Source organism: Saimiri boliviensis, chromosome 4, assembly GCF_048565385.1.
Source record: "Saimiri boliviensis isolate mSaiBol1 chromosome 4, mSaiBol1.pri, whole genome shotgun sequence".
NCBI classification, from domain to species: domain Eukaryota; kingdom Metazoa; phylum Chordata; class Mammalia; order Primates; family Cebidae; genus Saimiri; species Saimiri boliviensis.
Window position 1 is genome coordinate 52,664,888 of NC_133452.1, and position 17,132 is coordinate 52,682,019.

The 17,132-nt window shown below is 36.6% G+C and overlaps 1 protein-coding gene across 3 annotated transcripts in view; it reads left to right on the plus strand.

Moving 5' to 3' along the window:
* The window catches only part of GPRC6A (G protein-coupled receptor class C group 6 member A), a 28,559-nt gene extending 11,986 nt beyond the window's left edge, over nt 1-16,573 (plus strand). The window contains exons 3-6 of one of the 3 annotated variants that reach the window (XM_003938629.3): nt 952-1,788; nt 7,041-7,253; nt 11,658-11,781; nt 14,648-16,573. In XM_003938629.3, the coding sequence (XP_003938678.1) occupies nt 952-1,788; nt 7,041-7,253; nt 11,658-11,781; nt 14,648-15,762 (2,289 nt within the window). In that variant the 3' untranslated portion in view covers nt 15,763-16,573. The remainder of the gene's footprint in view (nt 1-951; nt 1,789-7,040; nt 7,254-11,657; nt 11,782-14,647) is intronic. The other 2 variants (XM_003938631.4, XM_003938630.4) reach the window with 2 other exon arrangements.
* Nucleotides 16,574-17,132: the final 559 nt, after the last annotated feature.

A 17,132-nucleotide genomic window follows, 5' to 3' on the forward strand; every position in this document is an offset into this window, starting at 1 on the left:
ATGATGCCACTGCACTCCAGTCTGGGCCACAGAGCGAGACTCCATCTCAAAAAAAAAAAAAAAAAAAGAAAAAAAAAAAAAAAGAAAAGAAAAGAAAAGAAAAAAAAGAAAGTTAAAACAAAAAAAGAAAAAGAAAGAAATGCTGAACAAGTGACACATTGCTATTGCATCTATAGAAGGTAATAATTCACCAAAGCTATGAATCAGGCAAAACTTTGCATACATTAAGTAGAGCTTCCAAAATGGTGATGTTTATTTGACTATAGATCAGGAGTCAGAAAACCATGGCCTGTGGACCAAATGTGGCTACCATGCTCTTGAGCTTTCAAGCTAAAAATAGTTTTTACATTTCTAAAAAGTTGTAACAAAAAAAGAAAAAAGATATGACAGAGACTATGTATGACCAAAAAGTTTAAAATATTTTGTATCTGGTCCTTTATGGGAAAATTTTGCTGACCCCTGGACAAGATGATTATTCGACTGATTGACTTTACCTAGAATAAAATCACACAAATTCTGAATTAGACAAGATTTTGCACACACCGATATCCCAAACTGCATTTTGCTTACATGATGGACTATGTTTTTTCTGTATTTACCTCTAAGTATTTAAATATCCACTCTTGGTCCCCAGCCAGAGATGCAAGATAGATATAGAGGGACATAGAGGTGTAAATGGAAATATGAGGTAGAGCCTGAATTCTCAGAAGGCTTACACTAAACACAGTATGAAATAATTAGAAAGCCATGGCTCTAAATCATCATCGGGGCTAAATATCATGATTTAAGTTGTTAGTAAAGTAGTAATTCATAAAAGGAGAAGGATAAAAAGTACTAGAGAATTTAAGAAAAGTTATGAAAACTTACAGAAATCAAAGAGAGGAATACCTACTGTGAACAGTCACCTGGAGCTCATCAACACTGTAACTAAAAGATTCTGTCTCTTTCCAGGTGGGTTATGAATCAACTGCAGAAATCCTGAGTGACAAGATTCGGTTTCCTTCATTTTTACGAACTGTGCCCAGTGACTTCCATCAAATTAAAGCAATGATTCACCTGATTCAGAAATCTGGTTGGAACTGGGTTGGCATCATAACCACAGATGATGACTATGGACGATTGGCTCTTAACACTTTTACAATTCAGGCTGAAGCAAAGAATGTGTGCATAGCCTTCAAAGAGGTTCTCCCAGCCTTTCTTTCAGATAATACCATCGAAGTCAGAATCAATCAGACACTGGAGAAAATCACTTTAGAAGCCCAGGTTAATGTCATTGTGGTATTTCTGAGGCAATTCCATGTTTTCAATCTCTTCAATAAAGCCATTGAAATGAATATAAATAAGATGTGGATTGCTAGTGATAATTGGTCAACTGCCACCAAGATTACCACCATTCCTAATGTTAAGAAGATTGGCAAAGTTGTGGGGTTTACCTTTAGAAGAGGGAATATATCCTCTTTCCATTCCTTTCTTCAAAATCTGCACTTGCTTCCCAGTGACAGTAACAAACTCTTACATGAATATGTCAAGCATTTATCTGCCTGCGCATATGCCAAGGACACTGATTTGAGTCAATGCATTTTCAATCATTCTCAGGGGACTTTGGCCTACAAGGCTAACAAGACCACAGAAAGGAACTTCTTTATGAGGAATGACTTCCTCCAGGATTATGCTGAGCCAGGACTCATTCATAGTATTCAGTTGGCAGTGTTTGCCCTTGGTTATGCCATTCAGCATCTGTGTCGAGCTCGTGACTGTCAGAAGCCCAACGCCTTTCAACCATGGGAGGTACTAACTCACATTCAAGAAAACTCTCCTACCATCATTTTCACCATTTCCTTTCTTGTATTAATTTGCAAAGATTTATGTTAATTGCTCTTAGTCTTATTCCTTTTACAAATAGACACTTTCAGTGTTTAAATAATCTGCCTTTCTATTATAGTACCTTACTCTTGAAGATAACAGAGTTCTGTTTTATCTTCACTTCCTACTCGGCCCTTCCAAAGTTGTATTCTTATATTTCCCAAGAAAATTCTTTTGTTGATGGTATTTTCCTTGAGTCATACAAATTATCACTTTTAAATGCTCTTAACAAACACAAGAGTTAGAGCAGACATGTTTAATAATCCTTTTGGTTTTTATTAAATATGATGGATGAGGAAACTAAAGCTAGGAAGTACCAAAAATAAGACTGCAGTCTGGGTCTTCTGACTCCATTTTCCTTGCTTTTCACTGTCTTTGATGGTTTATAATCCCAGCGTCTACAGTTAAAATTCTCAATTAGTATGGAGGTAGAGTAAATAAATACATATACACATAAAGACCATTAGAATCTTTATGTGTGCATGTATACACATAAAGGACTTGGACTTCAGTCTTATTAAGAGAAAAGAAGGTAAAAGAAATAAGGCAATTCTTATGATCATACAAATGTATATCTAGAACAAGCTATTTCTACTTTTGTCATTTTTTTACTTAACACACCCCAAAATACCATCTCTGAGGTCTGATATAACCAGTTAACATCTGGGAGGATTATACAATGGTGGGAGGGTATTTTAAATTGCTCACTTTTAAACTACTTTTATCCTTGTAAATACAAAGCCAAAAATCTAATAAAGAGGTAAAACTAGAGATTAGGACCTTTCCTCAAGAGCAAATGCTTTTTTAAAATATATACATATATTATTATGTCTTACAACTTTAAGACATTTAGATGAAAGCATTCCCTTTGTAGTATAAAACTTTAATGACGGTGGTAAAAACTGTAAATTATCTTTTTTAGATCATCATTCTTCATTATATTCCAAGTTCAGTACAATGTTTTCTAATATATTTCAAGGCTTTTGGCTTGGTGCACTGCAGAAAAACAGTTTTAATTTTTAAACAATAATGATACCACCACATTGAATTTTAGAAATGAGAGATTGAGAAAGAGAAATAGAGAACATTCGTGGAGACAGATAATATAAAGTCGGAGATACATAAAGAACCTTGTAAGGACAAAGAAATGCAAATAGTAAGAGTTATTCACCCCTTGAAGACTTGGGGGAAACAGGAAAAGTATTTTAAATTAGGAATAAGTCTCAAACATTTTGAGGATAAGATTTGAGAAGAAATCATCTAAGTAGTCTTCTAAAATGTTTTATTTAAACACTAGGAGCCTGGAGTCATTATTTTTGTCCCCAGAGCCTGTTAATCTAGAAACAAACAGAAACAGATTGGAAAGGAAGAACAGGGGGATGACTTGCTCCTTTGATCATGGCATGAGTGAGCCACATCTAGTCAGTGCCAGATTCAGTAAGATAAATAATACAAAGAGTTATCCCTTTGTAAAGAAATCTCTGTAAACTTAAATTTTAAATATCAGCAACAGTTAGGGTCCCTAGCCAAAGATACATTCTTAAGGATTACTTTGCACCTTAGCGAAGTTCACTGATATTTAAGTAATACTTTCCAAAGTATTTTAGATTCAAATAATTTTAAAGTGGTTAATTTTTCCCAGTGTTTGAGGATAGCACTTACTTTGGCCCTATATTTGGTGATTATTTGTGAGCCATACTCAGGGACAGCACAGTCAAGCTTGCTTTACTTCAGCAGATTTTTAATGTTCCTCAGATGTGTGTGGAGGATATCACTTCCTTGCTGCGACTAGTGATTCGGGTTTTCTTTTTTGTTTTCCCTTACTTCTGATGATATATAAGGTAGTAAGTGATATATGGGAAATGAAAGAATGTCTCATAGTTAAACTTCTATTCATATATTTATTTAGCAAATGTTTGGTGTCTCAGTGTTCCAGGCATTGTGTTGAGTGATGAAGATATTATGGAGAACAGGACAGAATTCCTTCCCTAAAGGAATGATCTCTCCAATGATGTATACAATCAATTAAGGAGCTGATTACAATGCAAGATAGTGCATTATAGTGTTTCTCTGCAGATGGCAGAGAAGTACATAAGTGAGACAGCTAATCCAGTAATAACAATTTAAAGAATATTGTCCAAGAAAAACATGACCTCTATGTGAATGCAAGGAAGGATAGCAGTTAGCCAGAACAGAAACATTGCAGCAAAGTCCCAAAAAAGAGAGAAAAGAAAGCACAGCATCCTCAGGAAGCAATATCATGCCATATGACTGGAGTCTTGCATGAGAGCTGTAATGAGTTCATGAAGGGCTAACTGAATGACTTAGTGATGAGACTGAATGAGATAGTGAAGGACACATTATTAGAGCCTTGTCCATCAGGGCATCTCAAACTTTGATGAGTAGTTGAATTTCCTGAGAATCTTATCATGCTAATTCAGTATTTCCACAGTGGGATTGAAAAGTCTGCATTTCTAACAATTTCCCAGATGATGCTGATACTGCTCATATAGGGACTCCCTGTTTAACAGAAAGGTTGCAAACTATGTTCAAAGGTTTGAACTTGACAGAGGAAAGGGCAGCTAATTAAAGACATTTTCAGGCAGGAGAGTGATATGATTTTTTTTTCATGCGGTGAATTGATTAAATAGATCTCTCCACACAAGACTTGAGGGAGAAAGACTAATTTGGTAAATCTAATGTAAGATAAGAATGCCTACAGGTATGACAATAAGAATGAAGACACACATACATGGATATTTAAGAGAAAGGATGAAGAGCATTTGGAGATAGATTGGATATAAATGATGACAGAGAGCATCAAAAATGTTGCAGGTGATTCAAATTTTGGGCAGCTGGTGTCATTTGTCAAGCTGGAACCATAGAGAAAAGTGAAGGTCTGGTGGGAGTAAGAAATATTAAGCATTCCACTTTGGAAATGTTAAATTTGAAGAAGTTGAAATATGTATTAGTAAATGTAGCAAGGTAGTTGCATATTAGTCCAGAAGTCAAGAGAGACATGAGAGTAATATTGGCATGGTAAGATAATAGTAAGTAATAATTTTTAAAGCATATGGTTCTAGATACTGATATACACCACCTTCCTTACATTCCATCTTGAAGAAGTGATAAGAAGTATTTCTGGCGACCAAGACTTGTCACAGTTTATAGATGGAGGGAACCTCAACAGTAAAGATCTGTCCCATTGTCACTCCCATAGATAGCAATGAAACTCTAGCCCCAACCTTAGATCAGTGTCTTTTCTGCTACATCATGGAAAAGTTCATAAAAGAAGACATAGTCTGGGCACTAGGACACAGATGTAAGGTTGTTTCCTCTGCTCTTCTCTAACTTAGCCATATAGTTATGTCTTTCCACAGTAACCTTACTTATGAGGTAGAGCAGACATCAGCACAGTTAGGACAACGGAAAACAGTGTCAACCATATCACCTTAATTGTTGTGATTCCCGGCCATGTGTGCTTAAAAACTGGCCATTATCATACACAGGTGAATGAAAAATATGATAATTGAAATTAAAGATATAATAATTGAAATGAAAATACATTCTCTAAATGTTGTAGTGTCAATTGATAGTGAATTTCAGAGTCTCCATGAAAAATTTTTAATGATGCAAAAAGGTATTTAACAGCTTAATAACTGGAGTGTTAATGTTTACAAATTTACCTTACTTCAGAGCAAATGTTTTATTATATTTAATGAGTAATGAAAATACTGCTGTATTTGCTTCTATCCTCTTTCCTGTAAGAACAAGCATAAAATTATGGGAGTTTATTTACATTATATAATTTTATGATTATTTACAGAACATATATATGTCAGAACTTTAGCCTATAAAGCCTAATTAAGTACAGGGGGAAAAAAGGTGGAAATTATAGTTCAAACACTTGTGTGGAAGAGGATATGCTCCCTAAAGAACTGAGGTACTGGGGTTTACATGTGTATATTGCTTAAGCAAGGAACAGAAGAAATAAACCAGTCAACAGATAGAAGTGAGAACATTGGAGGTAGGCCCTGCATATTCTTTTATTTTTGTTCTCTCCATTTTTTTTTCCAGGCAATTGATAGAATAAAATTTTGTTAGTGAATTCCACCATGTTAAATGATATCCTGTTTCTTTAAAGTAATACTAATTTATTGATATCCATTAAAAGAGCTAAGAAATCTGTGGGGACATAAAATAAATGCACACAGGTAGTGATTCTGCTACTGTAACATTTCTCATTGACATTATTGTCATAGTTAATCTATATACTTGAAAAAATAACTTATTTTTATATTCTATGACAAAAAATTAAAACACTCATTAAAAAATTAAAAGAAAGAGAACAGAATAATTCTCTTCAAACAGAATAATTTCTGCCTTATTCTATAGATTTTATACCCAACAAAAGCCACATAGAACCATAGATTTAGGTAACAAATGGGCCATTATTAAAGCATTCAGAGAGGATATTTACTTGGCATATTTATATATTAAGTTAATGGTGAAGCCAGAACAGCAGCCTGTTTCCCTACCTTCCAGCCTATTGTTCTTCCACTACAGCACAACCTCAATATGGCTACCTCATTTGTTAGCAAAGTATTTTGTGTCCTAACTCTATAGTATACAAGTTCTCGCTGTACAAATTGTATAGCAAGACAGGTAATTTATCCTTATACTTATTTCCTCTCAAGTTAAAAAATAAATAATTTTGTGAATTAAATTAGAAATATAATTTAGTGATCACTTTACTACATACTCAATCATTGAAACAAACTTAAGAACCATTGGAGATAATAAGATAGAAAGCAATTGTAACTGTCAAGATTGCATTGATGAGAGATGGAACCAGAGTTAGATCCCAGGTGTCTATACCAGGGGACCTATGCTAAAATTCTGTAGGATAAATGCAGATACTTAGAAACAACCATCCATATAAATTAACTTGCTTTTTCAAAGTTATATAGCAAAAGTTAGGCAGAAATGAAGCTAGAACCTAAGTGAAATTCATCCTCAAATTATTGTCAGATAGTTACAAATTTTCCAACCAGTGATCCGTAATCTTTTTTCCTTCATTTTTATGTGATATGCTTTATAAGGTCATGTTATAATTAAAATAATGAATACACTTGCAACGTTTTTTAAGTGCTTACTTCTGTTTTTATTTTTTATAGTTACTTGATGTGCTTAAAAATGTGACATTCACTGTTGGAGGGAATTCATTTCATTTTGATGCTCATGGGGATTTAAACACTGGATATGATGTTGTGCTCTGGAAGGAGATCAATGGACACATGACTGTCACCAAGATGGCAGAATATGACCTGCAGAATGATGTATTCATCATCCCAGATCAAGAAACAAAATATGAGTTCAAGAATCTTAAGGTAATCTTGTTGTAGATCGTTTTGTAGCACTCAAAGCAATTGGTACCTCAACTGCAAAAGTCCTTGGCCCCACCAGGACCTCAGTGACCCTCCTGCCTGTTTACTGTCCCGACTTTTCCTCCTTAAATTCCATGGTCAACTATTTAACTTTCCCTTGTACACCCTCAATTCCCTTGCCCCTGTCTTCATCATACTCATCTGGCCAAACACAATCCTTGTGAAATTCACCTTTCTGCCTAATTAATGTAGTCTCTATGTAGCTGAAGTTGGTGAAAAGAAAGAAAGAGAGAGAAAGAAAAAAAAGAAAGGAAGGAAGAAGAAGAAAGAAAGAAAGAGAGAGAAAGGAAGGAAGGAAGGACAGTAGGAAGGAAGGATGGATGGAAGGAAGGAAGGAAGGAAGGAAGGAAGGAGAGAGAATGAACAAAAATCTTGTTGACTTCCTATTTTAAATTCCTGAACTCTAACCTCCAGTGGGCTTTTAAAGCTGCAGGGCAATCAGATCATAGCCCTAGTTCATGAATTCCCTCCTTCCTCCATGGCCATTTTATGCTTTCTCTTCTCTCCTCTGAGATCAGTACAACTTCCCATCCTCACTTCACTCTGTTCTCTGTTCCAACAAAACTGAAGCATCAGAAGATAATTCCAATGGTATCTGTCACCACATCTGTGCCAGTACCACTACCTTCCATCTGGCACTATAAACAGACAGATGGACTGTCTGTTTCCCCAGCCAAGGTCAGCCCCTACACCTTACCTCTCGGTCCCAACCTCTTTCACTTATTCAAATACATTACTCTAGTCATTTTACACTCTCTTTCCTTTTTTCTCAATCATTCTTTCTTCTGCATTATCCGCTTAATGAGATAAACATGTTGTTATTTCTCTCATCTTAAAACAAAGACACAAACAAAAAACTTCTGTTGTTCCCCCAAGTCTTCCTTTGTATATTCTATATCTCTTTACAGTAAAACTTCCTGAAAAAGTTGAATATATTTAATGGCCTCAATTTCTCGCCTCCCGTACTCTTTTGAAACCTCTTCAATCCATCAGAATTGTTTCTGTCTAGCTCACCAAAGTTAATAAAGCCAAATATTATCATATATCACTTACCAGCTAATTATTCTCCCCTCAATGAAATATTTTCCTTGTTTGCTTCCATGATACTACACTCCCTTGATTTTCTTCTTGTGTATCTGGCCACTCATTCCCCAACTCCTTTGCTAGTTCCTTGTCATTCACACTACCTCTAATCATTCAGGTGCCCAGGGCTCAGAACTGCTCCTCTTTTTGTCTACACCTTTTCTTAGTGATCTTATCCAGGTTTAGGGGCTTTAAATTATATCATTATATGGGAGACTGATGACTACTAGATTTTTATCTTCTGACTTCCAACCCAAATAAATATACAACTGCTTAATGGACATCTGTACCTGGACGTGTAACAATCCACTTCAATCTCCAAAACAGAGCTGGCATTCTCTCCCAACCTACTCACCTCACAATAAATAACAACTCCCTTCTTTTAGTTGCTCATGAGAGAACCCACTGGGATGCTTGTCACCTCTCTTTCAGTCACCTTCAATTCACTCCATAACCAATGAGTTTTTACTTTCAAAATGTGTCCAGAACCTGACCACTTTTTACTACCTACTCCACTGCTGTTGCAATAACTTCTCACCCAGATTATTGTAGGTTTTCTGCCTCTGCTCTTATCCCTTCCACCTGTTTATTTTGTTGTTGTTGTTGTTGTTGTTGTTGCTGCTGCTGCTGCTGCTGTTTACCCAAGATGAATTTTTGCTCTGTTGTCCAGGCTGGAGTGCAGTGGCACAATCTCAGCTCACTGTAACTTCCGCTTCCCAGGTTCAAGCAATTCTCTGGCCTCAGCCTCCCAAGTAGCTGGGATTTTACATTACAGGTGTGGACCACCATGCCCAGCTAATTTTTGTATTTTTAGTAGAGTCGGGGTCTAACCATGTTGGCCAGGCTAGTCTCAAACTCCTGACCTCGTGAGCCACCTGCCTTGGCCTCCCAAAATGCCAGAATTTCAGGTGTGAGCCACCACATCCGATCCCCTTCAGTCTGTTTTCAAAACAGAGATGCGAGTGATCCTATAAAATATAGTGCTCTGCTTAGAATCCTTTGATGACATACTATTTCTCTGAGGGTAAAAGCCAGTGTCTTTAAAAATTCTACGCAACCTACCCCCAGTACCTTCCTGACCTCATGTCCTACCCCCTCCTTACTCTACACCCCTCCTGCAATCCCACAGGCATTCCATGCATGCCTTCCCTTCGCCTAGCCCAAGGACTTTGTCCTTGCTATTTTCTTTGCCTCTAACAGTTTTCTCTGATGTTCATGCAGTTAATTTTCTTATCCAATTTTGTCTTTGCTAAAATGTCACCACGTCAGTGAGCCCTTCCCTGGACACCTTATTTAAAATTGCAACATCAACCTAGTAGTTCCTAGTCACTGTCCTATCCTTATTTTTCTCCTTAGAACTTACAACTATCTGTCATTCTCTACATTTTGCTTATTTTAACTCTGTCAGTCTTGTCAACTAGAACTTAAGGTCTATGAGATAAAATATTTGTGTTTCATTCGCCACTGTGTCTTCAACAATTAGAACAGTGCCTGACATATAGCTAGGCACTCAACAAATGCTTGGTGAATGAAAGAATGAACATAGTAATGCTGTAAACCATTTCCCTTAATCTGATTTCCCCTGGCTGCAAAAGTTTTAGTAAAGATAGTTTTTCCTTAAAAGACAGAAATGTAGCCATTCTTCTGTGTTCTCAAACTGTCAGTGTTATCATCTTCATTTTTCTTAACATTATCCTCACAACTACATTACAAACCAGCACTCTGCTAAATACCATAACTCACACTGAAACTTTTAAAACATGCTCTGATTCATTTTCTGTTTGAATACAGAGATGATTATTATTTTTGCAAGAAACATTGTTAATTGTTATCAATACTTATCTCCAGACTCTGTAGGGAATTCACTTAATGAAGAGAAGGTGATAGAATGACAGATAACTAAGTGAGGCCCTCAGGGACTAAATGGAAGAGGTTGATCACTATGAAAAGTGAGACAAATTTTTCTGTTGGAGACACCCATAATTATTTCTAGGATACATTAAAAATCAACAACATCTGAGATCATTTAGGTCAGATCTTAGGATTTGTCAATTTGCATGCTAGTTGGGCTATCTACATTTCTGGTAAATCACCAAAACTCATAGTACAAAACATCAGATAATCCTAAATCAATTGAAGTCTAAAGTAATCAATACAAGATTTTAGACCGTCTTTGCTCTTGATGCAGAGGGAAAGAAGGGACCCTAACAATGCCTGGCTTTATCTCATAGTTAAATCTTTCTGTGTCCTCTGAGCACCCTCCAGGAAAATGAATACTTTAAAAGTTTGCTGTGAGGAATTCACAAGGCATATATACTGCCTGCTGAAGACCCAGGTCAGCAATAACTGGAGAGAAAGACAAAAACAGTGCTTGCAGAATTCTTTTCTTTTCTCTCTCAAACAGATCATTTGCATCTTCCAGAAAGACACTGGTTAGTTTAGGACTTCAATTATGTTCCAGAGTAAGAAATAGCTGATGAAAGAATCTTGAGAAAGATTCATTTAACCATTCTGCTCTGCTGCAAGGGTAAAAGTGACATGATAAAGTAGATTTTTCTCACAAGATGTACCATGAGAAAGGGCCTATGAATGGAAATAGTAATGTAGACAAAATACAACTAGCTAGAGTTCCATAAAAGTAGAATGCTGCATGTGATTCAAATTGTGACATGCAACTTATAACTTGAATTCTCAAGATGATTTGAATATTATTTCTATATTTAGAACTGTTTTTTAAAACTAATATTCTAATATTAAGTTAGATAATATTGAATTTTAAATTTTATTTTAAACTCAATATGTTTCTTTTTTTATTTTTTTTTTAGAGTTTGACAGGACAGGCTCCTTAACAGGGTAACAAGAACTTTCTTTTAAAGAATACAAAACTCTAGTCATTTGCTATTTTCTTATCTAGTGGAACCCTTCATTCAACATGGGATTGAAACTTAACAAACCATTATTATTTTCTTTCGTTCTATTACTACACATTTCTCCCTCTGCTAGGGACTTCTGAAAGGGCTAATTTCCATAATTTGCTTACAGAAGTTTTTAATGCAACAAAAACTGTGTTCTTCTTAAAGCAGCTTCTCAATCCTAAAAGCTTGTTTACACTTTTCAGGATGGCAAAAAGATTCTATGATCCTATGAAAAGAAAATACCCACAATAGTATTTAGTAAATATATCTTTAAATTAAGCTGAGGATAATTGATTAGGATAATTCTTTTTACAAATTTACTCGTGATTTCTTTTCACTTTTAATATAGAAAATTCAATCTAAATGCTCCAAAGAATGTAGTCCTGGGCAAATGAAGAAAACTACAAGAAGTCAACACATCTGTTGCTATGAATGTGAGAACTGTCCTGAAAATCACTACAGTAATCAGACAGGTAATTGCAGTCACTCCACAGGGACAGTGATACACCTGCACCATTCCTCTGAGGCTTTTTTTTTCTTTGCATGAATTTTGTTTTGGTTTGTTATTTCATTCAAAAAAATTCAAAAGGCTTCCCATCCTCCTGTAAAATTAAATTCCAGTGAAATTTTATTTTATCTTGGAATTTGCTCTATTGTATCAACAGGTGCACAACCAATAAATAATAGAGTTTTAAAAGTTACTTTACTTCCAAGGGAAAATGTCATTCCTTGACTCACACTTTCTAAAGTATGCAACTCTTAAAGTGATGCAAGTCCATTTTGTCCATGTAGCCCTAAGCAGATGTGCTTGGCTTATAATTGAGGTATAAAAAATACAAATAAGTAAATGCTGAATTAACTAAATGTAATAGAAACCCAGATGCATCTGGAATTGAGAAATAGGTGTGCACATCCTGGAAATCTTATTATATCTACCAAGAAGCAAAAGTTAAACCTAAAAGAAACTTCTGTTAGGCTAGGGACCAACTATTGACAGGGATGAGATGCTAGTAACTGATTCTTTGCCAAGCCTATCTTTAAAAATTTGACAAGATGAAAGCAAATTACACAAATTAAAGTACAAGAGTGAGGTCAGCAGCCTTAGAGCCTTAAAAGAAACTATGAGCACTTCCCCTGGAGTAAAGCCTGCTTTAAAAGCATCAGATTTCCTTGTTTATTGGAGCGTTCCCATTCAGCTTGCAGAAAAGCTGAGAACTCCAAAACTGGAATAGTCCCCAAATGCCTATTCTTTTTGCTTATTGTCTTCAAGAAGAAAAGTATACCAAAGAAAATATTCCAAGATTCATGTTCTGTTATTGTGTTCCCACTCATCTTGCAGAAAAGCTGAGAATTCCAAAACTGGAATAGTTCCCAAATACCTATTCTTTTTGCTTATTGGCTTCAAGGAGAGAAGTATACCAATGAAAATATTCCAAGATTCATGTTCTGTTATTGTGTCACCAAAAAAAGTGCCATTTATTCCAACCTGAGATTATCAGAACTTTATATCTACCTGCATTTTATTATCTCACATTTAAAAATGTCCCATTCCCTGTGTATATTTAATAATGTTTATATTAGTGGAATTGAGCATTTAAATGATCAATAAATAAAAATGCTACACCACTGCCTAAAAAATTAGATAATTAGGGAGGGAGTTTTTCAGGCAACATGGTAACTAGCAATTATCTTCCAAGTTAAAGAAGTAAAAACACCAAGGAGTATGTAACGTTTATTTTCCATAAAGACGTATGGGACTCTTTAAAGGCTGTACCTGGGTTTTCTTTTGGTAACCAGGGTAAGTTGTTTCCACAAACAAATGTAGAAGACTGAAGACACATTGGAGGATAAGCTAGAAGTTAGGAAAACCCAAGGGATACCACCTGCTATTCCTCCCTACGTCTCTAACACACAACCCTCATACCTAGATAAGGCTAATAAACATCCACTGGACAAACGAAATGACAGACACTAGCAACTGTGGTTATGGGGCAAGCAGAAAAAAAACATAATTTTAAGGGAATGGAGTTCAGAAAGAGGAGGAGGCTGGAAGAATCATGAACTATATAAACAGAAATACAACCTTACTTTGAGGTTAATAAAGAACACACAATTTTAAAGAGTTGTACAGTCACTGTGGGGTATACTCAGATGAATGCCCTGACAGAGGCCTTTGGATGTAGCTGGAATGGGGAACAAATGTAATATCGCTTCTAGAGACATAACCCTAACATCAGCTATTTGTACTGCTCTGCAGCCAGAATCAGCATAAATACTTTTCAATGACCACTACCCAGTTCAAGAGGCTCAGATTTACCCACTACTTGGAGAAAAAAATAAACTTTAATTCTTCATCAATTGCCGTTGATTACAATTTTCCATTATCTCATTTTTAAGAAGACACCTCAAGCTCTTAGAGTTATCTAGCCATATTGGCTCTGCTTTTAAAAGAATTGCACCTTTATTCACTATAGCAGCTCCCACACTTGGGGTGTCTACTATGTGTAATGCTCTGTGTGAAGCATTTTACATTTACTGTCTCATTGAATATGGCATCCCAATGAGGCAGGATCTTTTTATTTTATTATTTTTTTGAGAGATCGAAGATTCTGAAGTAGGCTTAGAAAGTTCAGCTAGCGTTTTCAAGTTTACAAGAATTACAAGTGGAAGAGATAAGGAAAGCTATGTCTGATTCCAAAGCCTTATTCAAAAGTGCTGGAACTGGCCAGGTGCGGTGGCTCATGCCTGTAATCCCAGCACTTTGGGAGGCTGAGGCAGGTGGATAATGAGGTCAGGTTCAAGACCAGCCTGGCCAAGACAGTGAAACCCTGTGTCTACTAAAGTTACAAAAATTAGCTGGGCACAGAAGTGGGTGCCTATAATTCCAGCTACTCGGGAAGCTGAGACAGGAGAATCTCTTGATCCCGGGAGGCAGAGGTTGCAGTGAGCAGAGATCACACCACTGCTGCACTTTAGTCAAGACTCCCTCTCAAAAAAAAAAAAAAGTTGGGGGGAGTGCTGGAACCGTCACATATAATAGCAAATGCATAAAAGGCTAGTATCTATTGTGAGTATATTGATTTCCTAAACATTCACAATCCAGCTGGCTTTTTTTCTTTCTCTTTTTTCTCTTTCTTTCCTTTCTCCTCACTTTTACCCTTTCGCTTTTGCTTTCTTTGAGTTTGTGCATGTTTTATTTTAATAAGTAATCAATGTGACAATCATCTATATCTGTTCTCTCGTCAGAACTATTACAGAAGAGTAATCTCATTTGTAGTAGTGTGGACTATCACCTAGTTTAAATGTTGACAATGTACCTGCGTCTCCTCTGTCTTTTAGATATGCCTCACTGCCTTTTATGTAACAACGAAACTCACTGGGCCCCTGTTAGGAGCACTATATGCTTTGAAAAGGAAGTGGAATATCTCAACTGGAATGACTCCTTGGCTATCCTGCTCCTGATCCTCTCCCTACTGGGAATCATATTTGTTCTGGTTGTTGGCATAATATTTACAAGAAACCTGAACACACCTGTTGTGAAATCATCCGGGGGATTAAGAGTCTGCTACGTGATCCTTCTTTGTCATTTCCTCAATTTTGCCAGTACGAGCTTTTTTGTTGGAGAACCACAAGACTTCACATGTAAAACCAGGCAGACACTGTTTGGAGTGAGCTTTACTCTCTGCATCTCCTGCATTTTGACGAAGTCCCTAAAAATTTTGCTAGCTTTCAGTTTTGATCCCAAATTACAGAAATTTCTGAAGTGCCTCTATAAACCGATCCTTATTATCTTCACTTGCACAGGTATCCAGGTTATCATTTGCACACTCTGGCTAATCTTTGCAGCACCTACTGTAGAGGTGAATATCTCCTTGCCCAGAGTCATCATCCTGGAGTGTGAGGAGGGATCCATACTTGCATTTGGCACCATGTTGGGCTATATTGCCATCCTGGCCCTCATTTGCTTCATATTTGCTTTCAAAGGCAGGAAATTACCTGAGAATTACAATGAAGCCAAATTCATAACATTTGGCATGCTCATTTACTTCATAGCCTGGATCACTTTCATTCCTATCTATGCTACCACATTTGGCAAATATTTACCAGCTGTGGAGATTATTGTCATATTAATATCTAACTATGGAATCCTGTGTTGCACATTCTTCCCCAAATGCTATGTTATTATTTGTAAGCAAGAGATTAACACAAAATCTGCCTTTCTCAAGATGATTTACAGTTACTCTTCCCATAGTGTGAGCAGCATTGCCGTGAGTCATGCTTCACTGGAGTCCATGCACGGCAATGTCACAATGACCAATCCCAGCTCTAGTGACAAGTCTGCAACCTGGCAGAAAAGCAAAGATCTTCAGGCACAAGCATTTGCACACATATGCAAAGAAAATGCCACAAGCGTATCTAAAACTTTGCCTCGAAAAAGAATTTCAAGTATATGAATTAGCCTGAGGAGAAGCCACATTCCAGAATAAAATGTTTCTAGAGTATTTGCATCTAAGATGTGCATTTAATTTCCCAGCAAATATATCATATATATTTCCTCACCACCATCCTTATCAAGTTTTAGTTGAACAGTCACTCTGTCCAATAACCTGTTTAACAAATAGAATTGAACCTTCAGCCTGAAACTCCTTTCATTTCTTACCACTTTCATTTGTCTCCATCTTTACCTGCTTCCTCTTCGGCACATCGTTAAAGACTTCTCTTCTATTCAAAGTTGGCCCCTAATGTGTCATCCTTACTCCATTCTCAACCATTTCTTTTCAAATCCCTTTGTATGGATTCTCCTCTCTTGAGCAATTTTACTCTTCTCCTTCCACTGCTCAGTGTAGTTGTACAAGCATTTGAGCAATTACCATGAACCAGGTGATATGCTAAATAACAAGGTACAAAAGCAGCAAGGCATCACTGCTGATCTCAAGGAGTTCAAAATCCAAGGAGAGACAGGCACATATAGACATCTTCAATCAGTGAGGAAGTCTATGATGATAATGTATACAGAGCACTATAGCAGTATAGAGAAATGGTACTCAACCACACTGGGGGAGGATGGGAGGGTTTAAGAGAAGACTTTACATAATGACTATAACTTTTAGGTAAAACTCTGAAAGATGAGTAAGAGTTAGCTAACTAGAAGAAGCACAGAAAGATATTCTAGATAAAGGAGGAAAGTGGGAGCAACAACGAAAAGTGTGAGAAGTTGTGTTCAGGGAACTGTCATCATGTTGGTATTACTGGAGAGGAGTCCTGTTTGGCAGGTAGAGGTTAGATCATGAGAGAATGCCACCCATTGGAGTTTCTTACTAAGGAGTATGGGTCTTTGTCCTGTGGGGCAGTGGATAGCCATTAAAGTTGTCTGGCAGAGAAGTGACAAGTGGGCCCAAAGTCCCCAGAATAATCACTCTGATACAAGGTGGAGGATGGAGTCTAGTTAAGAGAGGATTAGTATCTGTACCAGGGAATAGAAAGGGGGATGGGTATGTGCATTCAATCTATATAGAAGGTGATCATTTATTTGACATGGTCAGTGAAGGATGAGTTTATTGAAAGGTGATATGAAATACAGGAGAAAGAAGTGGCTTAGGGTAGAATATGGAATGTTGAATTTGAGGTGCCTGGAAGAATTTTAAGATGTATCAAATATTCATATGGACATAAGACTATGAGCCCAGGGGATGGTTGTCAAGGCTGGTGATAAGAATTTGGATGTTCACATTGCTCCCGTCTATATAAACCATAAATACACAAAATAACACTGTCCCCAGTCTTTACTTTTTCTTTAGCTGTCACTCTCTTTCTTCCTCATCTC